Below are 26,759 nucleotides of genomic sequence, written 5' to 3'. Positions count from 1 at the left end.
AAGACTATTAGAGAGGAAACCCGGCAGCTTTCCAGAGCAATACACAATGGTTTCAGCTGAGAGGAATGAAGGAGGAGAAATCCTGCAGCTTCTTCACAATGTCTGAAGGGGCTGTGTCCTTTGGGGTGCTCAGAGGAGCTCAGCTCCTGTGCTGCTCAGCTGCTCTGCAGAGGATGGATCCAACACCCCACAGTTTTTGGGGTGAAATTCACAAGCCTGGGAAGTTTGAAGCATCAGCTGTAGCTGCTTCTAGACTGAGCTCAGCTTCTAGAAGGCTGGTGGCCGTATCAGTGATAACAATCAGCTGTGAGCACAGTGGTGTGCCACAGTGGGAGGTGAAGAGCAATCAGGAGATGGGCAGGACCCTGGAGTCACCCCCCAAAGAAAGGGGGTGAAAATAGCAATGTGATCATTCTGGTGGTTTGCAGCTGTGTGGTGACAGCAGTGACCTGGATCCAGGTTGGCACTTCCCCAAGTGATAAATGTTAGTTTTTAGGGGATGGAGAAATAAGAAATTTGGTAAGACACAGGAATTCTTGCAACTTAAAAGCAGCTTGACAAACTTGAGAGTGAGACTTGCAGATCACTACCAGGTGAAAAAACATTCTGGTAAAATATGTGAGCATATGCAAGTAATCTTTTGAGAATGACTGAGACTTTTAGAACGTAAATGGTGGAATAAAAGGTGTCTGCAACTTTGATTTTTTTTTAGTGATGTCCCGTTTATGGGTCCATTTCCTATGAAGCCCTGTGTGGAAGGCCTTGCACTAACCTAGGTCAAGTTATTTTTCTTGGGATTGTCCTGGATGCCATTAAAAGAGCAGAGTGGTGTAAGTGCAGGGTAATGATTTCCACATAACTGCCTTTAATCCCTTATAGCACATCTGAGAACACTTTTCCTGTCCTTGAGCTGTAACTTAAACAACTCGGAACATTTGAGTGATGCCTGATCTGTTGCCTGTGACGTATGAGAAATGTGTTGGGATTTTGCTGTTGCCTAAACACAAAGCTCTGACTGTTGGTAGGGTGAACCTGCTCCTGGGGGGGGTCTCTGCTGGCCCCCAAGTCCCCACTGCTCTGGGGCTTGTTCTGGGGGTACAGGGGACCCCCCCTGCTGCTGGTCCTGCTGGGGATGTGGGCATGGGATGCTCCTGGCAGCTGGGGTTGGGGTGTGAGCTCCAAGCATCAGCTCCTCCTGCAGGAGCTGCCTGTAGCATTGTTCTACCAGGCAGAGTAATCTCTTAATTGTTTTGGATTATTTCAGATTACATGGTATTTTGCTGTTCCCAGGGAAAAGAGGGGGGTCTCCCTGTGTAAGCATAAATGCTCATTAAACTTACAGTTTGACTTTCTTTTTGGTGAGGCTGGTGGTTCTCCCATTCACCTTAGCTTTGCCTTTCAGAGTGCCAAGTGGAGCCCAGACTGTGCTGTATCAGCTTGTTTCAGTGTAATTCAGGTGGAAGCTGGGGCTGATGTGAGCCTACTTTGTTCACATTGTTGCTGGGAGCTGTCAGAATTGGTCTCAGTTATACCAAGAACTTCTTGTCACTCTGCAGAACTGATAGTGAAACCTTGAGTTTAATCATTAAAGCATTAACCATGCATGGGCTTCTCCATGTAAACTGGAGTCTGTCCATGTCTGTCATTAAGTGTAAACATACCCATGATGACTTTTGGAAAGCACAGGTTTATCTGCTTTCTGCTCAGACAGTGTGATCTCAGGGGTGTGGAGAACTGGGAGTGCTGGCAGTGCTGGTGACTGAATGCCATACCTTCACACAGAATGAATTTACTGCTATTGCTCTTATCTTCTGCAATCAGAATCACTTGCTGAAGCTGTGTTCCTATTTACTGCCAGGTTGAAGTCTTTGGGGATGCTTTAAGCTGTGTTTGGCATGTGGGCTCCAGAGCTGAGAGGGGGAAGTCAGCATGGACCCTCCTTGGGGCACTATGAGCTCTCCTCAGGCTAGCTCAGTGCAGAGGAAAGCACAGAAATAATAATGGTGATCCCTGCCAATGTAATTAGGCATTTCCATTGTTCTGGGCCTCTAGATTTGATTGATTTTCAATGTGGAAGCAATGTACACAGCACCAGATCATGGCAAACAGCAAGTGGGGGTTGCTAGGAATGTTGATGTTCCTGGGACTTTGTCCCAGTTGGAAAAAACAATTTATAAGTGAATTGCTCCAGCCTTAAATCAAATAATGACAGTAAAGATAAATTATCAGAACAAGATACCTAGCTATGAGAGTAATCGCTCCCTGTTGAAAAAGCTGTAATGGCAGTAGTGAGGGAAAAAAGCTGAAATCCTCAGGGGCTGGATCCGAAGTGTTCAAGTCAGTGGGAGTCCCTGCATTTGGTAGGTTTGGGTCAGACCCTAGATTTGTAAAGACAGCTTTGTATGTTGACTTGTGTAGCTGCAAAATACCAAAGGTAAAAATCTCCTTGAGAATTCCTGGGTTAAAATCGTGCACCTTATTTTTCAAACTTGGACTCTGCAGAGAATTTAACTGTAAGTGAACGTGGTATATGGCAGGAGTGAGAGTCCACAAAGGATGCTTGGATGTGCCCATGGAACAGCACCTGTTTTTGTGAAGTGGTGCATATACAGACTGTGATGATAAACAGAACAGTTTCCATGTTGAAAGCTTTATCTTGAACTTATTTGAGTTTCCATTTTCCAGCTTAAGCTTCTTGCATCATGAGAAGTCTGTGGATGTACCTGCTGGACCTTGCCCAGGCCCCTGGGACTCCCTCATACCCTCAGTGCTGGAGATCACATTCCAGCCATGTCCCCAGATGCCTTTGTGGGGAAAAAATTATCAGGCACATGGAAAATCTTTGGACAGTGACAGTATTTTGCTCTGCTTTGGCAGGACTGAAGATGCATTTGGGAATGGAAACTGTATTTTTAGGGCTTTTTCTATCTGGCAACTGTTGAAAGGGTCAGGATGATTCATACAGGGTGGTGAAAGCCTTCTCCCTGAAAGGTGTTTCTAGAATTCCTGATGTGGTCTAGTACACAGGCGTGCCAGGGATTGCATGTATGTATGTGTATATAAATCTATACACATGTGTAATCAGAATACTTTCTGGATTCGGGGCTAGAATAAAGGGGCAAAGCCAGGAATGTGCAAAACAGGAGCCACCAAGAGCCTGTATTCTGATTTCTTGAACCAAAATAAGCTTGTCTCTTTAACCTCAAACTGAGACAGAAACTTGTGGTTTAAGAGTGGTTTTGAGCTTTAATAGGATTAAATCTCAAAATCTCTATTTATCATTGTAATGTTTCTGAGGATAATTTTGCACAATTGCAAATGTAATATAAACCTGCCAAGGAATTAATAGATGCTATATATATATATATATATATATATATATATATATATATATATTGGCTTTTTCTTTTTTTGGCTTGTTTGTTTTGGCTTTTTTTTTAATTTGTTTAATTGCTTTTTTGTTTTGTTTAAGGAGCTTGTTTCTTTCTTTGGGATTTTTGTGGGTTTTGTTTGTTTGGGGTGGAGCACTTTGGTTTGGGCTTTCTCAAAAGCAATTTAAGTAGAGTTTACCTTATTTCCCACTGCAGATCTGAAGGGAAGACCTGGTCCCCCCCTGTCCTGGAAGATGGCAAGGCTCAAGCATACCGGATCAACATTGAGCCAGACCCACAGGTACGGCAGCTGCAGCCCTGCCCCACTCTGCTGCTCTCCCAGCTTGCTTTTGAGAAGAGGACATCCATGTCTGGAGGCTGGAAAGCCCTGTGCTCTGCCTGTGCTCCTTCCAGAAGTGGAGGAGTTTCCATGTGTGGTGTTGAAGTTCTCTGCAGGTCTATCTGTGCTTTTCTTGGGCTGGTTCCCATGGTGAGCCAGATCCTGAGCAGATCTGCACAATCCCATCTGTGTCATTGCCTTCCAGCCAGGCCAGGCTTTGCAGGATCAGCCTGCTGGGGACACAGGATGGCTGGGCAGCACGTGGAGGGTGACACCCAGCACTGACCCTGTGAGGCTGTGACCAAGCTCAGAGTTAGTGTGATTTTTGGATGGAGCTCTTGGGAGTCCTCTGACTATCCAGTGCCTGCCCTTCCCAGGGTACAGCACACCCAGGGTCTGTCTGCATCTGCCTCAGCTGGTGTGCCTCTACCTTGGCTGCTTCCAAAATCTGCTGCACCTTCCCAATCCTGACAGTGATTCACCATCCATGATGGTGGATTTATTATTATTTTTTTTAATGTTCTCATCTTTTTCCTTTGTGGGTTTTTTTGGTTTTTTTTCCTCTCTCACTTCTTCTCTCTGTTTTGCAGCTTCTCTCTTCCCTCTGTCCTCAGCTCTGTTTCCTGGAGCCTTCTACCTGTATCCTGCCCTGCCTTACTACCCTGCCTCCTGCAGCATCTGGGTGGTGGATGGAGCTGAGCAGGTCTCCCCATCTTTCCTACCCATCTCTGATGGCTTGTTAGCAAGGTCAGAGGTGACTCTCGTTCTCCTTTGGCTTCTTGATGGAAAGAGCAATGGGGTTTCTCTTCTCCCTCTCTGCTTATAAGGTACTGGATTGTCAATTTTTGCATGTGCTGGTCCATGTTGTGGGGATATCTGGGGAACAAGGAGGAGACCAGGAGGATAGATGGGCAGAGGGCAGCTCCTGCTGTCTGGCTCCCCCTTGAATGTGTGCTGGGCTGGTACACATGCTGCCAGCTTTCCCAGGGCACCCAAGGTCATGGATGGCAGGGCTGGAGCCTGCTGAGGCTTCTCACTGCTGTAGGTTGGCCACCCCTCCCAGGGCAGGGCAGAGGCCCTGGGGCTGCCTACAGCCTTCAGAGCATCAGAGGATGTCAGTTCAGGCTGACAGAATCCTCTGTGCTTGCTCCCAAAGCATGTGAGCTCCCTTTGGCTGATGCTGAATGTTCAAATATTGCTCAGATGGCTGTCTCCTCCACAGAGGTGGTTTATGTCCTTTTCCATGCTTTTTCTCCAGCCCTTACAAAATGCCTGTGTGCAGGGTCTGCTGGTTTAGCTCAACTGCTCCTTTCCAGAGAGGCTTTTAGAGTGTCCTGATGAGGGCTCCAGGGTGCCCCCTCAGCCCTGCCTTGGCTCAGTTCAAAAGGATTACAAGAGCTGCAAGGGTGGAAGAGAGGGGATGATGCTGTAAGGAGTGGAATCTCCTTCAGTGAGGAATGGGGCGAAAGTACTGGCAGCAGAGAGCCCAGTGAGTGATCAGGACAAGGGTGAGATCCCCCAAACCCCATGAGAAATGGACCAGAGTGTGAGGCTGTTGGGTCTGTTGGCCATTCCAGCTATGTGGAATTGGCAGATATTCTGCATTTCTGCCCAGGACAGCAGGCAGAGACACAGCACACCAGCAGCAGTGGCAGAGCTGCCTCAGTACCACACACCAGCAGCACTTGGGGCTGTTTGTCTTTCCTGGCCTGACTCACAGCACAGGCTGATGTGTGAGCTTGGGTCTTGCATTCTGGCCATGTTTGCTTCATTTATCAATTACAGCCATATTTTCTGACAGATATTTTTTCTTACTAGGCTTTACCTATGAATAATATTAAATGAGGAACAAATGTGCAGCAGTTCCACTGCCAGATATAACTTCCTGAGGTTTAATGCAGATTGGATTTGAATCTGACTATTAATATATGTTACATATGGATCTTTTTAAAAATTAGACAGTTTTATAAGATATAATGAAGGGGGTAGGGATGGACTATTCTGAATCCAGAGCTACACTGAAAATATGTAAATCTGGGAAGTAGGTGTGCAAGGCAGATGTGTTTGTGGTAGGGCACTGAGAGAGGTGTGTGAACAAGGGTACACAAGTACAGGCAGCAGATTCCTGCTCTTGCTCTTTTTTTGTGCCTGTATCCATGTGTTGTCTTCCTTAGTGGCTTTTTGGGTTTCCCAGAGAGGAGGTGAAGGTGGTTCCATGCACACCTCCAGGTTGCTGTGCTTGCAGCCAAGGTGTGTTGGTTGACTCTTCTCCCCAAACTGCCTCCAGTGTGGTTCATGCTGGCAGCCTGGAGCACATGCCAGCAGCTGTGCATATCTTACCAAGTGTTATCACTGATGTCCTCTGACCTGTGTGAGGCTGAGGGTGACCATCAGCACCCAAAGAGAGCCAATCTTTGCTGCAGGTGCCAATCCCCTGGGAGCAGAGCTCACAGGCAGGGCTGGGGTCGCTGTGGAGCAATGCCAGGTGACCCAGGGCTGTCCTGTGCTGTGTTCATTCAGCCCCTTTGGCAAAGGCACGTACTAGATTGGGAGAAGGAAAAATCTCATTGTAAAGTAATAACTTGGCTCAATATGTGCAACCTTTAGGTGCACTTCCTTGCATCTGGAAAAAAGTAATCTGCTTTGAAACACAGGGGAAAATTTCTGCTGGAATTCTGCCCTCAAATCACAAAAAGAGGTTGGGGGTTTGTCCCTGAAAAAGGTTTTGAGAGTTTTACCCCAAGTGGCCTTTGCAGTAATGGGGAGCACATATCCTTTCTTCCTCCAGGTTTTACTCTGTATGCTTTTTCATCATACTGGACAAAGATCTGTTGAAAATCTTGACTTATGACTACAGTAACTCTTGCCTGAAACATGTGAGCATAAGCAGAATGCCTCAGTCTGAATGATTTGTAGGAAAATCTGTATTTCTGTTATTCCAATTTAGGTTTTTAGGTGTAATCTTTGTCTTGAAGGCAGTGAAATTTGTAGTTACCTTCTGTGCAAGAGAACTTGGAAGGTGTGGAGTAGCTGGTGAGTTTTCCTCTCCCCTTTTTCTAAATCTGTTGCGGTTTCTCAGTTGAGGTTTCTGGTAAACCCCTACTCGGAGTCAAAGAATGTGGTCAATCCTCCTTATTAAAACTTTGGTTATTGCCATGACTCTGGGGAATAGCTGCCCTCAAACTGAAGAAGCTGGAACTGGAGAGCTGCTTTTTCACAATTAGCAGGAACAACACTGAACAGGATGAGTGAGTAACTTTTGGGTAAAATAACTATATTTTTTTAAAGCAGACTTTGGCTATCAGTTGGTTTTGCTAGATGAGTCTGTCCTTACAGGAAGGACCTACAGAGGAGGCCACAAATGCAGTGATGTTCAGACTTGCTACCTAAAGAAGGGCTGCCTGTCTGTTGGACCCAGAGATGGGTGGAGGTGGGACCTACAGGGATGCTGGGGACAGCTCAGAGCTTTCCAGCCAGCAGTCCAGCTCTCCATCACTCAGACATGACATCCTTGCTGACATGTTGAGATCCCCAGTCTCACTTGGCTTGGTGTTGGTGTCCTTGTGGCCACTGGTCCCAGCCACTCCTCCCCAGCAGACAGGAGAAGTGGGAGCACCCATCCATCAGTTTCTGGAGATCCCACTGTTAGTGGCTTCCTGTAGCATGAGCTTGCTATTCAAAATACTGCCATGCAGTGCTAATAAAAAGAGAGGATGTTTGTTTTGTTGTTAATTCCCAAACTGCCAGAATTGGCAGCTCTCTGGCCCAGGGGGGCTGGAAATGTGGGCTTTGGGCTTTGGGGACCCTGTCAGTGCTAATTGACAATAGATCAAGTGTGTGGGTGGGAGAATAATCACAGCAGAAATTAAATTGGCAGCACATAGCCAGAGCTGGAATAGGATGCAAGTCTTCCCAAACCTGGATGTTTGGCTGAAATAGCTACATGGGATGAAAGGCTGGGTTTCCTCTGGCAGTGCAGACAGGCAGAGGCACTTCCCACAGTTATCCATGGGGAATGGTGTCCTGGTGCTACTGAGCTAGCAGAGCAGCCCTGTGTCATTCTCAGGGGATGAATGAGGGAGGTGCATCAGCACTCTTGCTCCTCTCTTGTGCTCTGTCCTGAGCTTTCCCAGCCTGACCCCCAGACTGGGAGGGTGAGCTCTGGGCAGTGGAGAAGAGCCACAGCACCAGGGAAGCTGCACAGGAGCAATGAGAAGGCTGTTTCTGCTCATCACGTATGAATTCTTTTCCCTGTGTGTTACTCTGTTCTTAACACCCAGGTCTCAGTCCACAGAGATTTGTTCTTTGTTTGCTCTGACTAAAATCAGGTGCAAGGTGTGTGGCTTGCTGTGTGAAAATGCCAGCCAGAATGGGATGAAGAGGAGGAATTGGGCTACACTTGCATCTGTTGGAACTGTTTGAGCAGCCTAATCCAGGCAGTGCTGGGTGTGAGCTAGGCCAGTGGAAATGTGAGCACATCTTTGTTTGCTCTTGTCAGAGGGGCTCAGGTGTGTCTGGTTGCAGGGCTGAGGACTTGCCACCTCTCATTGCACAAGGCATCCTCCCAGCATGGGCTCTGCAATATAATTCCTGGGAGCTTTTCATACTTGTCCTGACTTTACAAATAGTATCACTGCTGATCCTGCTTGCTCCTAATTACATAAATGAAATCACATGTGGGCTTCAGGGCAGTCTGAGCCTCTGGTGCCCCAGGGACAGCAGTGGTGTCCCACAGTAGAGCAGGGACAGTTGGCTGCTAACCTGTCCCTTAGAACTGATTTTAACACCTTTAAAATGTGTTATATATGCTCATATTTACTTTTTGCTAGATTATGTATATATATATGTTTTTTTTTTTTTACTAAGGGTGAATGTCTCCTTGTGTAATTAACTGAGTAATGGATTTAAGTTAACTTTAATTAGATGGAATATTTGTTTTAAGTTCTCTGTGGGTTGCTGCCAAGCAGGAAACTTCTATGTACTTCTTTGCAAAAGCCTGGCATGGGCCATGCTGAGTTCTGTGAGCTGGGGGTTAAAGCCTCCTGGCTGGAGAGATGGAATTTCCTTCCTCAGGGAGATTGACCATCCTTCCTCCCCTGCTCTTGGGGCAGGATGGGCCATGCCTGCTTCTGGGAAAGCTCCTGCTGTGACCCCCAGTCCCAGCAGCAGGGCACCAACCAACACTCTCCTGAGGAAGGAGGGAAAATGTCTGCTTTGGGGAAAACAAAGGATGAGCTCATGCCCTGGCACAAGCCCGGGCTCCCTTCCATGGGAACTCACAGTTTGTTGTTTGAGGACTGATTTAATAGCAGAAACATGCTGAATGCTGACAGCCACTGTGGGTGCATCAGCCATGAGCTCTGGGTGCTCAGGCAGCATTTCACACCCAGATATTGGGGTTTTACACTACAAAAACCCACTAATCTAATTTACTGGGTGAAAAGGTTACACACACATAGAATGTGTACTTGTGTTTACTTTTGCCTGTGATATAATATTGCATCATTTGAAAGCAAAGGAGTTTTCTGAGTACCATTGTAACACCTTGAAGCTGTAACCTTTTATGCAAAATTCTCTGTGCGTGTCTTAGATAAATTAGCATCTTTAAGTGAGTTTTGGTAGTCCTGGTATATGAAAGAGGCAAAAACAATATTAGGATAAAGGAGGGAAAAAATGGGAATGGAAACTTCAAAATAGTGTTTTCTTCTGTCCAGATAACTTGAATAATTTGTTCTCATTGAAGGTACATAGGAATTATCCTGAAATTATAACAGTGGGGGTTGGTTTAGCATAAAACAAAATGCTCTTGGATTAAGTGCTAACACAGACATATACAGTGTTATTTTACAGTGTTATTTTACTTGATAACATCAGTTTCAGTGATGACTGCATTGACACAGCTAAGGAAACTGCTGCTTGTGTACTCAGAAGTGCCAAGTGTTTGGAAGCACAGGTGTAGCTCAGTGTTTCTGTTCTTGTCCATCAGGAAAAACAGCTTATCCCCTTTCACTTTTCCTTCTGGTTCACTTAAGAGGAATTAACTGCTCTTGGAGGTCACTTGAGTGGAGAGAGCCCTCCCCAGTGGTACAAAGAGGGATGCTGGAGTAATGCTCACTGTGGTCCCTCAGGATGATCAGGCTGAAGCAGCTGCTTCCATCCCCTAAAGCAGCTCATGCCACAGAGGGCTGGGAAAGGCTGAGACATGTTTTTGAATCTACCTGAATTTATCTTATTTATTAATGAGGAAAAACAAAATGTTGGGACAATCCAAAATGAAACAATATATTATTCTGTTGCTTTTGCTGTGTTTTCTGGTGTACCTTATCCTGGCTTTTACAGAAGGAGGTGTTCAGATAAGCCATGCTGGTGAAGTAGGCACCTTTTAGTTTTAAGCATGTAATGTTTTTTTAGCCTGAAGCTTAGCTTGTTGCCAGAAATTTTTAATTTCAATTAGCTGCTGATAATGATCATGGAAAGAAAATCAGAAAGTGTGATATGGTAACACCTGAAAACGCAACAATTCCCCAGCTGAGCGAGAGGAGAGTGACAGTAAGCTGGAAACATTATATCAGGGCAGAGACTGTTAGTGTTAAACTCACCAGGTTTGTCCTATAAGCCAAACACCAGAAGGTGAGTAAAGGGATTCAATGGAAGCATGGACTGAAATGGGAGCAGCAGCATCTTCCCTGAGAGAAAGGGTGTTGTCAGAAGGGTGGTTGACACTTGCTGTGATGGTTTGAGGATTTTTTTCCACCTGTAGTGGATATTATTTTCTGTCAGTGGGAAAGTTAATCCAACAGCAGCCTGTCCGTGGTGGGGGCATCAGTCTGACACCTGCAGTGAGCAATGCCCTCCTGTTCCTGAGCTTGGAAGGTGACCCTGAACACTGGGATCTAGGACAGTCCTCTCTAGGGTTTAGACTCTTGTTGAACCTAGCTCTAGTGAGACAGTCACTGGGCAGGGGCTTGCTGCTGCTGCTGGGCAAAGGAGGAAATTTCAAGGCTCTTTTACCAAGGCATTCATACAGAGCTCTCCTCTGTCTGCTGGGTAAATGCCCCTCACACACTTGATGTTAGAAATGTGCTCTCTGCACTGTACGGGCAAGATAAATGCAAACACATTTCAATCTTGACAGTCTTAGGTAACTTTTTTCTATTGCTGTGGATTTTTAAGAGACTGCTAGGGAGCCAGGTAGGTTAAGGGATAAAGTCCTGGTATTACAGCTTGAGTCTCTCCTGAGCTCTTTAATTTGCACAAGGGTGCAGCTTCTCCCTGGAGCTGTGGGAGGAAACATCCATCAGAGCCTTGCTGATGGCCATCCATCCACATGGCTGCTCCAAGGTGGAGAAATGTTACTGCTCTTTGTGTGAGAGATTTGTCCCTGGGTTAAATGTGTATACAGAATCACAGAATTGTTTGGGTTGAAAGGGGCCTTAAAGCTCATCTTTCACCTTCCATGGCCAGGGACACCTTCCCCTATCCCAGGTTGCTCCAAGCCCCATTCAATCTGGCCTTGAACACTTCCAGGGATGGGGCAGCCACAGCTTCTCTGGGCAACCTGTGCCAGGGCCTCAGCACCCTGACAGGGAAGAATTTCTCCCTAATATCCCATCTAAGCCTGCCCTCTGTCAGTGTGAAGCCATTCCCCTTTGTCCTGTCACTACATGCCCCTTGTGCAGTACAGCCTGTTCTGGGAATATGGGCGGGCTTGGGCTCCAGCTTGAGTTATGTTTCCTGTGAACATTGTCTGCAGCCTTTTTTCAAATAGGTCATCTGATTTTAAGAGTTTGGTCTTTTACTTAGAGCTGAAAAACTAATTTGATATTTAGCTGACAGCTGTGAAAAGAGTGTAGTGAGAAGGATGTGATGGATAAGGTTTTCCTTCAGACTGTGGTATACATTTGTTAGGATCCAGTTTAAACCCAGAAAAGTGAGGAAAGCTGAGTCTCTGTATATTAACCACAAAGAACTTTGAAGGTTCAAAATATACCCTAAAAACTAGATTAAAACCAAATGAGGCTAGATATTGGTGCCAAAAAGTGGATGTATTTTTTATTTAATAGTAAAAAAGGCAAAGAGAAGGAAAGAGAGAAAAAGATGTGTGCATGGGATGGGGAGAGAGAGAGAGTGACAGCGGTTAGGTGGAAGCATATGACCCATCCAAGGGTCCCAACAATGTCTTGTCTCATTTTGTCTGGTCTGTGGTGGTGTGGGTCCCACACCATGCTGCCACACGCCAAAGAGTGCAGAATTCCATGGACAAATAGGACATTTTGCAATATGCATTAAAGAAACAGCCAGTCATGAGAAAACAAATTGGGAGTTTCTGGTTTGTAGGCTGAAAGAGTTCTCCTTGGTGAGAGTTCACAGGCCAGCTCTTAAGAAGGGTTTGCAAGCTCAGTTTAAGAGAGGCCATAAAAAGCAGGAAGAAAATCCAGCAAAGGAAAGCAAATTAGGCCTTGAAAGGGGGAAATTTGACCTGATCTTGAATTCGACAACTGGAAAGAAATCCATCTGGTTCTGGGTTTCTGAGGGTGAATGTGTGAGTGTTTTGCACAAAGTGAAGCCTTGCAGGGGTCTCACAACCTTTGAGGAAGAGGAGACTGAGCTCTGGCCTGGGAGCAGCATTTTGTGCTACAGGAGGAGCCTCTTGATCCCTATGGATGCTGCTGGGTCACCTGTGGCTTTATAACAGAGCTGAGCAAAGGTGAGCTGCCACCACCACGAGCATCCTCCTCCCACAGGGACAGGGAGCTGGGGGCACTGCCAGGCACTGCAGGAAGGGCTCTGTTTCCTCCCTTCCATCAAGGGCCTCCTTTTGGAGAGTGCCCAGGCAATAAGTTTTAGCTTTATAGCAACATTTGGTCCTGATGTACAAATTGCTGAGCTTAACAGGACAAAGGGGCAATGCTTTACAAACTACTCTGGATTTAAGCAAGTCCATGGAGATGATGGTCTGGAGGAGGTTTCTGTTCTGGTAACAGCTGCCAGTTCTGAGCTCCCCAGCAAAGGTCTGGATGGCACCAGTGTGCAGGAGCACGTGAGGTCAGAGGAGAGGACCCAGCCCTCTCCTGCAGCCACTCTGGACTGAGTGTGAATCTGGCCCAGATAATTAAAGGTAATTGCTTTCTAAAAGCATTGCTGTCAGTGCTGCCACCCATATGGGCCATTGCTTTTATCTCAAAAAAATGTTTATGATCCTTCTTTTCCTCTCTGCATCATAGTTGAGTGTTTTCTTTATTTCCCTTGAAATAATAATCTAAATCTGGCAATTGAGAACACATAGCCTGCTTGTGTATATATATATATGGTTGGGTTTTTTTAAGACTATAAATTGGGGAACAGTTAAAATTATATTATTCCTGGCAGCAAAATTCCTTTTTTAATAGACAATTTGAAGTTATTATGTTGGAAGCAGTTTTCCCCACATGTTTGTGCATGTGTGGTGTGGAGGGAACTGTGCCAAGAGGGCTCCAGGCAGCTTCTGAGGCAGGGGAAGTTGCTGGGAGCTTGCTGCAGGCTGCAGGTTTTCAGCTGATGGTAGGAAAAAAACCTTGAAAACACCATCTTTCAGTTCTTAAGTAAGCTTGGTTTTATCAATGGACATTTTGCCTTAGGAAGAACTGAAGAATTGGTCTTTCAAGATCTTTTTCTAGCAGGATCTGGTTTTTACTTCTCTTAGCTGTTTGTTTTTACAAGGCTTGTGAGTGCTAGTGTGTTCTCCTGTGCATTAGGGATAGACACTTGTTTCTAATTAGTATTTATTGGATTATTTTAGTCAAAAATAAGCTTTGTATCAGAGCCCCACAATATACACTTCGTTATTTGTTCACAGGATGGTGTTTTATTTCCCTGCTTGGTTTTTTTTCAGCTTCAATCTACTGAAAAGCTGGTGGAAAGCAGCTGTGTTGGGGAGCTGCCCTAGAACAAATTAAACCAGGTTAAATAGATTCCAGCCTCTTACACAGCACCTATGTCTTTCATCAGTCCAGGCATATTTGTGACTCACATGGCTGGAAATAGCAGCCAACGTGTGTCCATGGGCTGTGTCCAGCTTCCTGCTGCTTTCCCAGTTGCTGGGGTTAGCTCCTCTCCCCATACTGAGTTTTTGCAGGCAAAGCCTGGCTCAGGTGACATTAGCAGTAAGTACTGCTTGGTTTATGGGTGTGGATGGGACTGACTAATAGCACACCCATGTATGTGGAATTCCATGTGTGTGGAATAACACATAGGTAATGTTTGACATTGGTAAAATGGTAAAATAATGTGGAAAATTTGTCATTTAATGGCATCTGAGTTCCTGACTTGAGGTCATATGACAAAAATATTTCCACAGTTTACCTTGGGACTTAAAAAGCAAATGGAAATATGAATATCAAGCTAAACCCTTGACTGATGTGTTTCTCACACTGTAAATGACTAATCTTATTTGGGGAGAAAACCTTCCTAAATGAATGTGGATCTGTGTGGACAAGGGTGGCTGCAAGTGAAAATCCCAGGACTGGTCCCTTGGCCTCGGGGGTTGCCCATCCTGCCTGTGAGCTGCCTAGCATGGGTTTATCCTGTTTTGCTGATAGAAATGGAAGGCATGGCCCTGAAGTCAGGAGCACAGCAAGTGTGCTCAGAGTGATGGAACATGGAATAAGAAGTAGACTCACAGCCTTTCTTTTAAAGAAACAGCACGTATGCTTTAAAATATATAATAAATGCAGGACAAATAAATGCAGAATATTTGGCAGTGGCTCACCATGGAGAAACAGCAAATTCACTTGATTGGGGACTGAGGGGAGCTGTGTAGATTCAGCACAATTTAACTGCAGGTCAAGCCTGAATTTTCCTTTTCCTGCTGCACATCCCTGTTTTCCACAGCACACATAAAATGTTATTACTGCAAACTGCATGTCCCAACACAGCCCCTCCATGTGCATCACACACTATAAATCTCATGTTTTCTGCTTTCTTTCTTTTCCAGGACAGTGGCCCTGCCCAGAGCAGGAGGTCCATGCCCCATGGAGCTGGGGGCAGCCCTGTGGACAGCAAGCAGATGCTGAACATGCAGCATCACCAACCAACCCAGCTGTACACAAACAACAGCTCTGAGTCAGCCCTTCCAGGCCAGCTGAGTGGACTCCACATCACTCCTGCATACAGGTAGGAGCAGGGCAGGGCTTGGCTCTGCATCTTCTGCTGCTCCTGCTAACTAAGGTTCAGGGAGTGCACAGATGCTGTTGTGCTCCTCAAGCTCCTGAAGTCATGGAATCCTATACTCACTTCAGTTGGAAAGACCTTAAAGATCATCCTCTCTGACCATTGACCTAACTCTGCCAAGTCCATCAGGATGCTGGGCTGGACCCCTGCTCTGTGGGTCAAGTATAGGTGGGAAGAAAAATAAATAAACTAACCAAATAAACAAAACAAAGCAAAAATAAAAAGGCTTGGAGACAGCAATTTCTGAACAAAATGGCCACATCTAGATAGGTAGCAACTGCAACATTGAATTGAAGCTTGTGATGCTGAAGCAATGCTCAGGTTTGCATCTTGGTGAAGGTGCTCATTCTCCAGGTCTCTGTTAAGATCCTCCTGCTGCTGATGTGAGTAGGGAGATTAGTGGCCCCTAGGTACGGTCTCCCAGCTGGGATTAATGCCAAGGAAGACAAGAGGAGGAAAGGTTTAAATTGGATATTAGCAAAACTTCCTTCACCAACAAGGTTGTCAAGCCCTGGCACAGGCTGCCTGGGGCAATGGTGGAGTCACCATACTTGAAGGGACTTGACAGACATGTGGATGTTTCTCCTGGGGACATGGTTTAGTGGTGGCCTTGGTAGTGCTGGGGGAATGGTTTGGCTTGATGATCTGAAAGGGCTTTTCTAACCTAAACAATTCCATGGCTCTGTGACTGTCACAGACAATAATACTTTGTTTATAATTTGTTTTTTCAAAGTGTATCAAAGGTGGATAGAGGGTGCTGCCCTCCTAGGAGTGCCACAGACCCAGGAGCCAATACTTGCTCTGGAAGCTGGAGATATTGGCTGAAAGGATGAACTCCAGTAACTGGGATGTTTATAAGTGTAAGATCTGCTCAGTGCAGCTGTCCGGGAGGCTGAGAAATAAATAATGCTCCTAGGAAAGAAAAGGCTTTTGTGTAGCCAAGAATGGTTTGGGTGAATAACTCAGACTTTGAGACAAGCCAGGTTGTGGACTGGGATGCTTTCACATGGCTTATGAGGATCTTGATTTATGTTCTTCCAAACTGGCAAAATATCCTGCTAGAAAGTAATGTCTGTATCACATGCAAAGAGAGTTTCTTTTCAGCTTGGGAACTCTGTGTCTGCATGAATCTGTATTTCAGTGATGCAGCAAGCCAGCTCATTCCCTGTGCTGCTCCGGGAAAGTTATTGAAGTTGGAAAGGGGAGAACTGCACAAAAAATAGAGAACAAAATCTGGTATTTTCTGCAAATTAGCCTAAAGCAACGACATTCACTTGGGTCTTTGAGTAGAATTGGGGCAGGAGTGCATTTTCTTTGAATTGGAATACATTTTCTTTGATGAGGCCGGGCTGGTGTCATGATTTGACACTGGCCAAATGCCAGGCACCAGTAAAGTCCCTTGCTTACCCTCTCTTGCTTTCAGCTTGGTAGAGGAGAGGGAAAAAGAAATAACGAAGGGCTCATGAGTTGAGATGAGGACTGGGAGAAAACACTCTAAGGGCAAAACAGGTATAAAGTAGTATATAGGTATAAAGTAAATTTATTATTAACAGAGTAAAAGAAGGCTAATGAGAAGTAAAATAAGTCTTTAAAATACCTATTTTTTCCCCCCAGCCTCTCCCTCCCTTCCCAGTGACAGTGCAGGACAAAACAGGGTGTGGGGGTTTTGGTCAGCTCATCACCAAGATTTTCTGTTTGCTCAGGGAGAGGAGTCTGCTCTCTGCTATGCTGTGAGTCCCTCCCATGGGCAAACAAGCGTTCCCAAAACTGCTGTGGCCTGGGTCACTCATCCACAGGGTGCAGTCCTCTAAGGATAGGCTGCTCTAGTTTGGAAGCAAGGCCCCTCTCCCTATCTCTGGAAGCAGGAGCCCTCTCTCTATTCAAGTCTCCCGCTGGATCACAGCTTTCTCTGTCATCCACCAGCTCTGCTGTGAGCACTTTTCCCGTGGGCTGTGAGTGGATCTGCATCCCCCATGGACATCCTGCATTACAGGGGGACAGTTTGTGTCATCATAGTCTTTACCAGAGCTTGCAAAGGAATTTTGGCTCCAATGCCTGGAGCACCTCCTCCCCCTCTTTGTTTTTCCACTGACCTTGGTGGCGCCATGTTGTTTTCCCTCACGTGTCCTCATTTCTTCCTCTTCTCTGACTAGAAGAAAAGCTGCTGCTCATAGATACCATTGCCAACAAGTTCCACTAATTCAAATATTCCTGCAGGATCCCACAGCACTGAGAGGTTGATCTCATCTAGGTTCTGTGTCAGGGAGTCGCTGGCCATGTTTCCACTACAGGCCAGGCCTTGCCGCCATGTTTCCAGCAGTGGCGGCCGTGACGCCAGCACTGTTTAATGCCTCTCCTCCCTGCAGGGCATGGGGAAGGAGAAGCCACTGCTGCCCCCTGTCCCTCTGCCCACAGTGTGGCTGGCCAGGTGTGGCTGGGCAGGCAGGGCAAGGCTCACCACGGGCCGTGCCGAGGTGGCAGCAGCCGCGGCCGTGTATCACCACAGGCCGGGCCAGGGATGGGCCCCCACAGCAGTGCCTCGCCATCCCTGGAAAATCTGCCCCTGCATTGTTTTGATTTTCTACTTAAATATGTCATCACAGAGGTGTTATCAGCCTCTCTAATTCAGCCAGCAGCATGTCCAACTTCAGAGCTATCAGAGATTGACTCTGTCAGACACGGTGGAAGCTTCCAGCAGCTTCTCACAGAACCTGCCCTTGTGGGCCCCCTCCCTGCTGCTACCAACAAACCAGGCTGTGCCAAATTAACACAGCTGGCCAAAACCTTTCCCATTGACCATGTGTGAATTGATGTATGAGTGAGCTGTAGCAGGGTAGAGAAGCACTTGGAGCACACCTGTAGGGTTTGGACTGATTGGGAGTCACGGGGATGGGTCCATGGCTCTGCACCACCCAGGTGCACCACAGAGAGCAGAGCTGCTGGGGAGTCACTACCAGAATATGGAGCTCTAGCCATTCTTTGAAAGTGACTTTTGCTGGAGGTTTTTTTCTCCTCCTTTTTTTCTTTCTTTGAAAGTGAATGTTATTTCTTTTGTTTATTTGTTTAAGCAGACATGAATATAACACTGGTGGAGAAAATGATCCAGATGATAGCTAAAGTATGTGAAACTGATGGAGTTCAGAGCTCTTGCTGTTTTTACTGGTTTTATAATGACCTTGATGACCTGCTCTATAAAAAGGAAGAGGAGCTCCTTCCCCCTGGCTCTGTGCTGTGTGTTGGGGCCTCTGGAGCACAACAGCATTTGGATTCAGCTTTTCTCAGCAGAACATTTAAGCATGTACCTGAAATATATTTGATTCCAGACCATGCTTTTCATTTTTTGATGCTTTGGACTGGAATAATGATTTATATTGCTATTTGTTGTCTGTGCATCCCAAATGTTCCTCATACAGACCAGGAGCAGCTCCAGGCTGAAGGCTGGAGGGGGGGGTTACAGGGCAGTCCCAATATCCCCCTCCTTGGAGGTGGTTTTCTCAGTTAAACTGTGCTCTGTGTTTGTGATGTACCTACAGTAACACCAGCTTCACAGGAAGCACTTGTGGGTGGGGTTTTGCTGTGCCGCCTGGCACACACTCTCTAGATGCCCTTACAAGGGGTGGGTGCATGCCCTGGCCCTACATGATTATTGAAATGCATGTTTTTTTCCCATTTTATCAATAAATTCCTTAAGTAGAAAAGCAATTTACAGCATTTGCAAACAGCTGCCCTCTTTCCTGAAGGCATCTGGTAACTGGGCCAGCCCTTGCTGTGTTGCTCAATTGGAGCCCAACAGGGAACAAGTTTAACCTCCTCAGTTCAGCAACTGTTCCTGTGCCAGACATACCTCCAGGCAGGGAAACACATGAGAACAGAGGTGCTTAATTGAATCTGTGGGAATGTGGAGATTTCAGTACCTCCCTGATGAGCTGACAGTAGCTGTTTCTGTTTGACTTGAGCCTTTCTTTCTTTGCTTTAAACCAGCATTGACCCCGTGAAGTCTCTCCCACGGAACAGAAATGGGATTGATGTGGAGTCCGATGTCTACAAGATGCTCCAGGATTATGAAAAGCCCATTTCAGAGCCAAAGCAGTCTGGATCCTTCCGGTACTTGCAGGGCATGTTGGAGGCCAGTGAGAATGGTAAGGAGGTTGGCACCCAAACGCCCTCCTGTGAGGAGACCACCAGGATGGCAGGTTTCAAATCAGTGTTTCACATACTCCTGCTTACCAGATTTTGTGGCTGACTTGAGCACTGTGTGAAAGCTGGATTTTTAAGTGGCGTAGCAGCTGTGTTCTGAGATGGTTTATGAGATGTGATGGCCTTAAGCAGTTGTGTAAGATCACTGTTGGAGAACCTGGCCTGGTTAAGTAAATGGCATTTGCATAAGGACGTGGGATGGTCTTCGGCAAGGCAGGGATAGAGATCAGGAGCTCTTGGCTCACTTCTCAGGTCTGTCACAGCTTCCTGCCCATGTTGTTAACACATTAAATAATAAGATCCCAAATCTATTTCAGCTTCTTTTTTATTTTATTTGCCTTTCACCGTTAAGTCTATCGAGGCTTTTATGTTCAAATTTTTAGGCTTTGCTTTACAGTCTTACAGGGCAAGATTCCTCTTTCTGTTTCCTTCCAAGGGCCCCATACTGCAATCATGTGAATCCAGGAACATATCTTTTATGAGAAAATACCAACTGCTGTAAATCTCATTATGGAGCTGTGAGAGGTAGTGAGTTGGGCTGTTGCATTTCAGTTTCTGTTTGTGTAAAATGTTGGAGAAGTCTGTTCTTTTACTAGAAGGATGTTGATTCTTGCTTCACAAGAGGCACAATTGCAGGTAACTTCTGATCATCATGGAATTCCACCAGTATTGGTTTTCTCAGTGGGACTGAGCCATAGTTGCAAAGCATGAGGAAGGATCAACCTCAGAAGCACTGGGTATATTTATTGTATTTTATATTAGTAATACAGCCCCTGGATTGGCAGTATTAAAGCCCTTGGACTGATGTTAAATACAAGCCCCAGGTGGACCTTCAGGTCCTTCAAGACCTCCAAGAGCAAGGACAAATCTGCTGCTTCCCCAGTCTCCTTGTTAGGAGGAAGTAAATGGGAAGTGACTGTGTTAATCCCAATTAGTAATGCTGCTGCCTTCCTCCCTTCTCTGTGCCAGGGAAAGGGAACAAAATTCAAGCTTTGCTGGTTTGCTCCTGCCTCCCCCTGCATCCTACAGCCCTGGGCTGGCAGAAACCCAGTGCTAGGAGGAAGAGAGAAAGAAAAGGCTGGGGAACAAAGAGGTGCCAGGACAAATCCCCACATCCTGGGACTGTGCAGCCAGTCCTGGATGTGTTCTCATCAGCATTCTCTTGGCTCTAGCCCATCACCAGTGCAGCACTGTGTGTTTGACTGGAGCCTGACAGGCTGCTTTTGGGTACCAGCCAGTATGGGACAGGCTGGAGCAGTCACTGTCACCTGCGTTCCACCATTCTCCCTCTCCGTAGTGTGGAGGGGATGTGTGACTGCCTGCAGGCACAGCCTCACTTATGCCTTGGTCATTTCAAGGCTGTTTATTTCACAAGGGATGAGAAATTAGGTGAAAAGCATCTCTGCTTGGCATGAAGCTCTGTGATGTTCCAGCACGTTTTCAATCCTAAGTGTTCCCGCTGGGTTTGTTTTACAGCTGCCACCCCTGCTCCTTTTTTCTTAAGCCTAAAATTACACATTTTGACCTAAGCCTGCTCTGCATTGTCCTTTTAAAGTCAAGCTCTCCTCTCCCAAGAAGCTGAGTGTCTTGGACAACGACCTGTTTTATATGGGATGTGTTCCTACTGGAAGCATTTTAGCTCTGTCACACACCCTTAGGGGGCAGTGCCCACCCTCATATGCACTCATGACCCAGAAAGGACAAAAAACTCCAGCCATAAAGGGGATGGCACGGTGGAGGCTGTGGAGTTAAAGCCTTTTGCTGCCTTGCTCAGGACTGTAAATCACCATGAGACTGGGCTGGTAAATAGAAGGAAATGATACACAGTTCAAGAAGATGGGAAGCAGCCTTCTCTGCAGGGTTCATTTTGCTGTAAAATCCCTTTTTCTTTTTTTTTTTTCCCTCTTTCCTTTTTTAAGCAGCTTATCCAAGCACTCTGCATGAGAGGCAGTGACAGCTTAACTGTTAAATGTTGGCAGATGAGCCTGTCTAGTCCAAGCATGCTGTGTCTCATGCTGGGGGAAGCCAACAGCTTGAGCAGTTGCTTCAGTTTATTCCCAGCAAGGCAGCGGAAGGATTCAACAAGGGGCTTGGCTGGAGCCAGCCAAATGCTGGGGGAACTCCTGGGGTGGAGTAGCCCTGCTCTGCTCTTGGGCAGGCACTCCTGCATGTATGAAAGCTCTTGGCATTGCCAAACACTGTATTGTGTTTTGGGGAGGTGGGGTCTGGTGGGAAGTTGGTCCTTTTGGTTTTACCCACTTGGTAAACTGGAACTGATGGCAGCATTGGCCTCTGTGTCAGAGCCATGGCTGGAGAGGGGGGCTGTGGTGGGAAGGTGCCTGTGCACCCCGGGGGATGAGTCAGGGGTGCACCCTCCTTCCCATCTGGGCCCAGGACAATAAGCACTCCTGGGGGAGCAGGAGTCTCTTTTCTGAGTAACGCCATTCAATCTGTGGTGTGACCCTGCCCTGGGTCTGTGAGCAACCAGCAGTGATGATGTATCAGGCTCCAGGTACTCAAAATTCCCTTTAGGAAAGACAGAGATGCTCCTGGAGCTGTGGGAGACACTTACACTGGATTTTGCTCTGAAGTTGCCAAAACTGGCACAGAGTCAGAAAGTGACTCTGTCAGAAAGTGCTTGTGGCCTGCTGAGACCTTTTGGGCATCAGGGCTTGAAGCCCATGTTTACAATGGACCCTGGACTGAAACACCTTGGAAGCTCAGGGATTGTGGCAAATTAGAACTCTGGAGAATGACTTGTTCATCCAAGAGCTCCTCTGCTGCTTTTCCAATCTGTGAGCCAACTGGTCCTTCTTCATGAGCTTCTCCTTTCTACAAGCTTAGGCAATCACAGAGGAACCATAGATCAATATATGCCAGAAAACAGACCAGTCAGTTGTCAGCTGTGGAAACCCATGCAGTCAATACTGGAAGATTTTAACTATCCCAGGAGTTGGCAACAAGCATGTTGGTGTTGTCCAGAATTGGAGAGTAGATGGTAGATGGTCTGTAGGGAGTGGGAGCAGAAACACTGAAAATTCTGCTATGATATTTTTCATATGCACAAAATCTTCATTGTTTCCTGTTGTTGGACCTTCATTAAAGGAGGCCTGGTGCCTCAGAAGACCTTACCTTCTATCACAGTATTTAGGTTTAGATTATGTGAGCTTAAATGTGTGCTCTAGGAAGAAAAGTGCATGTGATTCTATTATTGTTTGGTTCAGTTTGCCTCATTCTCTGAAATTCTTTCATGGATGGAACTTTTTTTTTTTGGTGGGGGGGTGGGGAGGAGTGGCTTTTCTGAGCTCTTAACTTTATGATTCTTAACTCAGTAAGTAGAATTATAGCCGAATTAACCTCTCATCTCTAGATCACAGCTTTGCATTTTGACAAGGTCTATGTCTGTTGAGCTGGTGCTGTCCTGGAACTTCCAAGGAAGTTGCAGGTCCTGTTATGACAGGCAAGCTCATCTGACTCCATAAGGGAAAGGAAAAAAAAGGAAGAAGAAGAAGAAAGAAGAACAGCCCTGAGAGACCAAGTTTTTAATCTGTGTCTTTATAATTCTTGGCAGGTGAAAAACTTGACAAACTGAGCAACCCCCGGAACATCAAGTCCCCGGTGCCAAAGCTTGGTGGCCCCATGTCTGGGCTGCAGATGCTCCCCGAGTGCACCCGCTGCAGGAATGGCATTGTGTAAGTGTCCTGCCTCACCAGAGCCCCTTTGCACTGGGGACAGTGACACTGGGACATGGCTGGGTAGGGTTCTGCCAGGCATGTGGGTTAGAATTTATAGCAGAATACCTTGAATCCCTTTATGGTTTTTTCTAACCATATCTAAACCTGAGCAATGCAGTTTGGATTGCCCCTTTTAAGGGAATCTTGCAAGGGATGATTTATGGGATGGTTTGTGCCCTGCTTATCGTAGTAGCTGCCCAAGGACTATGAATAGCACCACAGCACCAAGCACTCCTTCACTGCCTTACAAGGGTTGGTGGGAGAAACACCTTGAGTGTTGAGAAGAAGACAGCTGTTTTGTTTGTTTGTTGAAGAGTTACTCTCTGACAGATGGATGTTTATTTCAGAAAGTATAGGTGTTTTTATGCTTTGTTTGTTGTAATTAATGTTCTGCTGTAATTTACGTTCTGCTGTAACTTACATCCTGCTCAAGCCAAATTTGCTGGCTGAGTGTGAGCTGTGCCAATGCCTGCAATGGTATTCTTGCTGGTGCTGTGAGTGAGGGTCTCTGCTCCACAAGTCATAGTGCCTGCAAGTGCACAGCTCCAGTCCTTGCGGATGCTGGCTGATTTTCAGATCCAGGCTGAGTGTAGATATTGAAGGCTGTGTTTTGCATCAAGCTCTGGAGCAGTGCTGCTGGGTGTGGAGCATCCCTCCCTTCAGAAGCACAGTGAAGCCACACCTGGAGTGAGGTGACAGCTTTGGGTGGGCTGAGAACCCCTGATAACACCCTGGCATGTCCCTGCACGCTGCTTTCCTCCACTTACTGTTTCACTTGAGGCAGCAGGAAAAGCTGTTCATGCTCCTGGTTCCTCCACCTCACTTGAGCTCTCTGATCTCTTGCAGGGGCACCATTGTCAAGGCTCGGGACAAGCTCTACCACCCCGAGTGCTTCATGTGTGACGACTGTGGCCTCAACCTGAAGCAGAGGGGGTATTTCTTCATTGAGGAGCAGCTGTACTGCGAGACACACGCCAAGGAGAGGGTTAAGCCCCCCGAAGGATATGACGTGGTGGCTGTTTATCCAAACGCCAAAGTTGAACTCGTCTAAGGCTGGGCTGTGCTCTGGAGAGGTGGGGTGGCCCACCCACGTCCTCCTGCCAGCTGCAAGCACTGGGGCTGTAATCAACCCCCATGACCAAAGCCCAAGTTCAAATGCCTTTTCCTAGATAAAACCGTTTACACTTGGGATCTCGGGAAATGGTGTTGAAAGCATTCAAACAGGTTTTGCCCTTCTTTTTGACACTCTGCTTTTTGCTGTGTTGGGTTATTAGTCTGTGCTGTAATCTTATCCAAGATCTGTGTAAATATTGATTAATTCTCTACTCTCTTTCATATAAAACCTGTATTCCTTTTTTTTTTTCTTTTTTTTTTGTGCCCTCCTTCTACTGAAGATGTTTTAGAAGATGTTTTAAAAGCTCAAAGAAAATAAGGCACTTTAACAAAAGAAGCTGTCTCTTATGCCCTGACCTTAATCTCCTGTCCTGTGGCTGCCCCAGTGATTCAAAACCAACCCCTGAGAGTCAGGACAGTACCAGTGGGTGCCTCACTCAGCTGCATCCCAGCAGATGTGCCAAGGAAGGGTGGTCTCTTAAAACAGTAATTACAGTCAAACTCTCTGGACCAGGGCAGTGCAGTTTGAGGCTGACAAGGACTGATTTGAGTTCCCAAGAGATCTCCACACTGAGTGTGTGATGAGGCCTTTTTCTTCCTCTGTCTACTCCTAATTCCATTATTCTGTTATCTAATGGCTCAAGCACACCTTGAAAGGACACTGCAGCAGTCTGGAGCACCCTTTGATTATCCCCACCTCCTGCATTTCTGCCCACAGCTGCCTTTGCTTTGGCCATCATGACTATTCCCCAGTTTTTGCTCTAATTTTGCAGTCCTTTATTTCTAAATCCTCAGATTGCCGCTATCTGGATCTGCCACCCAGCAGAGAGGGGGTGATAAAATCCCTCCAGGCACTTAGGGATAACCAGAGCTTGGGTGAGCCCCAGGTCCCAGGGCAGCAGGATTGTGTTTGTACCCATCTCCGAAGGCTGTGTTTTCAGCCAGGTCCATCATCCACTTTATTTGACAGGGAAAAGACTTTGTGGCTCTTGAAATGTTTCTTTGTTAGAGAAATGAGGTTTTTTTCATATTAGTACTTAGAGGAAGGAGAGAGAGAGTTGACTTGCTCAGCTGCTGGGTACTGCTGTGCAAGGTGATGGAATCTGTGTCATTGGTACCAGGAGGTTATTTCTGCTTTGCAACAGCCTCAGTCTTCCTCCTCATTTTGAGAGAGGAAGGATATGAGGGAGAAAAAGAAATGCTTGTGCTTGCTTTCCTTCCATGGAAAAGGAAAATAAGAAATGGGGTGATGGGCAAAGCACCCCTTTCCCTCCTGGCTCTCCATAAGAGGGAAAATTGGGGATTGGAGGAGTGTTAGGAACATGAGCCTAGTTGGGGCTGAGCAGGCAATTTCTTCCTACAGGTTCTGCACCCCAGAAGGGATTTTAGGGTGTTACTGGTCTCCATCTAGACCTCTTCATGCAGTGCTTTACAGGGACACAGCAGCTCCTGCCCCGTGCCCTGCAGCCTCCCAGCAGCCTGGGCTCCCTCCAGCTGGGTACCACAGAGATGCTGGCTGTGTGCATTCCTGCCACCAGGGGAACATCCAGAGGACATCCTCCTCCTTCTGCCATCAGGAATTTTTAATTATTAAAGTATAAGAAACGTGGAAATTTTATCACAGTGCTGAACCACGTTTTTCTTCTATTTGCATGGCCTTGCTTGGTCAGTTGGACCTTCTGAAGGGGGGAAATTTGGGACAAATGTAAAGGAGAAGACATGGTAATCAGGTGGGAAGCATTACTGCCCTGGTTTGCAGGGCTCTGCTTGGAGCTCCTTAGGGTGCCCTTGTCAGAAACATTTATTCTGAGTTCCTCTCTTATCCTTATACATTGCTGGTTTGAGCTCTGGTGCCTGTGGCTTGAGAGTTCAGGCTTCACCAAAATCCAGGACTGAATACAGCCCAGCTGCATGATGGAAGACTCCCAGCATGAATGGCACAGGATGCCTTTCCCTGTTTTCCAGGCAGACAGTTGGAGCTGCCAGTGGTGCTGTTTGTCACTCCCTGGGGCTCTTGTCCCCATTTGACTCTACCTGCATGGTGGCCATGTGCTGCAGGATGCCAGGAATCTGCAGCCCTGATACAGGGAGCACCAAGAAGTTCCTAAGTGGATTCATTGCCCTCATTTTCAACACCCAGCTGAGCAGGCTGCTGCCAGGGCACCCTTGGTGGTCTTGCTTGGCTGCCACACCAGTGGGAATGCTGGGCATGGAGCTGTTCTTCTAATGATCCCACGTTCCCTCAAATCAATATTTCCACATGGCATCTCATGATACCCCTTCTTAGGAGTAATCAATTCACCTGATCCCCCTGCAGAGCTTGGAGCTGCCTCACACAGGCCCATCCCAGGGCACATGGTTTCCTGGCTTCAGGCCACCCTGTTCCTGTTGTGAGGCTTGCAGGAGCAGCCACAAGCATCAATCACCTTCTGTGTCACCAGATAATGCTGTTAAACTCTGTAAAATGTGGGGAGGGTACTGTTTGTATGAAACAAAAAATAAAATTGTATTATGGGTTTTGTCTCACATCACTTGGCCTTTGCCTGGTCTCTATGTGTGGGGGTCCCCTGGCATCCAAACTTCAAAAAGCATCTTGGAGGTACAAATTGCATCTCCGTGCCAATTGCAAATGTGAATTGCTTTCCACATTTCATTGAGAGCTTGTTTGAGGTTTGGTCTGTGTTCTGGGGGAGTTGGTGTGGGGTTTTTTTAACTTGAGACCTTCCTGGGAGCCTACATCCTATCAGGTGTGGAGGTGGGAAAGGCCACTGTGTCTCTGTGTGATCCCCCACTGGT

The 26,759-nt window shown here is 46.6% G+C and overlaps 1 protein-coding gene across 1 annotated transcript in view; it reads left to right on the top strand.

The window, feature by feature from the left end:
• PDLIM4 (PDZ and LIM domain 4) overlaps positions 1–26,491 on the top strand; it is a 44,557-nt gene extending 18,066 nt beyond the window's left edge. Inside the window, exons 3-7 of the mRNA XM_036391952.2 lie at positions 3,588–3,672; positions 14,684–14,862; positions 18,901–19,058; positions 22,688–22,808; positions 23,697–26,491. Coding sequence (XP_036247845.1) covers positions 3,588–3,672; positions 14,684–14,862; positions 18,901–19,058; positions 22,688–22,808; positions 23,697–23,901 — 748 coding nt within the window. The 3' untranslated portion in view covers positions 23,902–26,491. The remainder of the gene's footprint in view (positions 1–3,587; positions 3,673–14,683; positions 14,863–18,900; positions 19,059–22,687; positions 22,809–23,696) is intronic.
• The last annotated feature ends 268 nt before the right edge of the window (positions 26,492–26,759 follow it).

Source organism: Molothrus ater, chromosome 15, assembly GCF_012460135.2.
Source record: "Molothrus ater isolate BHLD 08-10-18 breed brown headed cowbird chromosome 15, BPBGC_Mater_1.1, whole genome shotgun sequence".
In the NCBI taxonomy this organism is placed as follows: Eukaryota; Metazoa; Chordata; class Aves; order Passeriformes; family Icteridae; genus Molothrus; species Molothrus ater.
The sequence above is the reverse complement of the archived record's forward strand: the minus strand, read 5'-3'. Positions and strand labels throughout refer to the sequence as shown.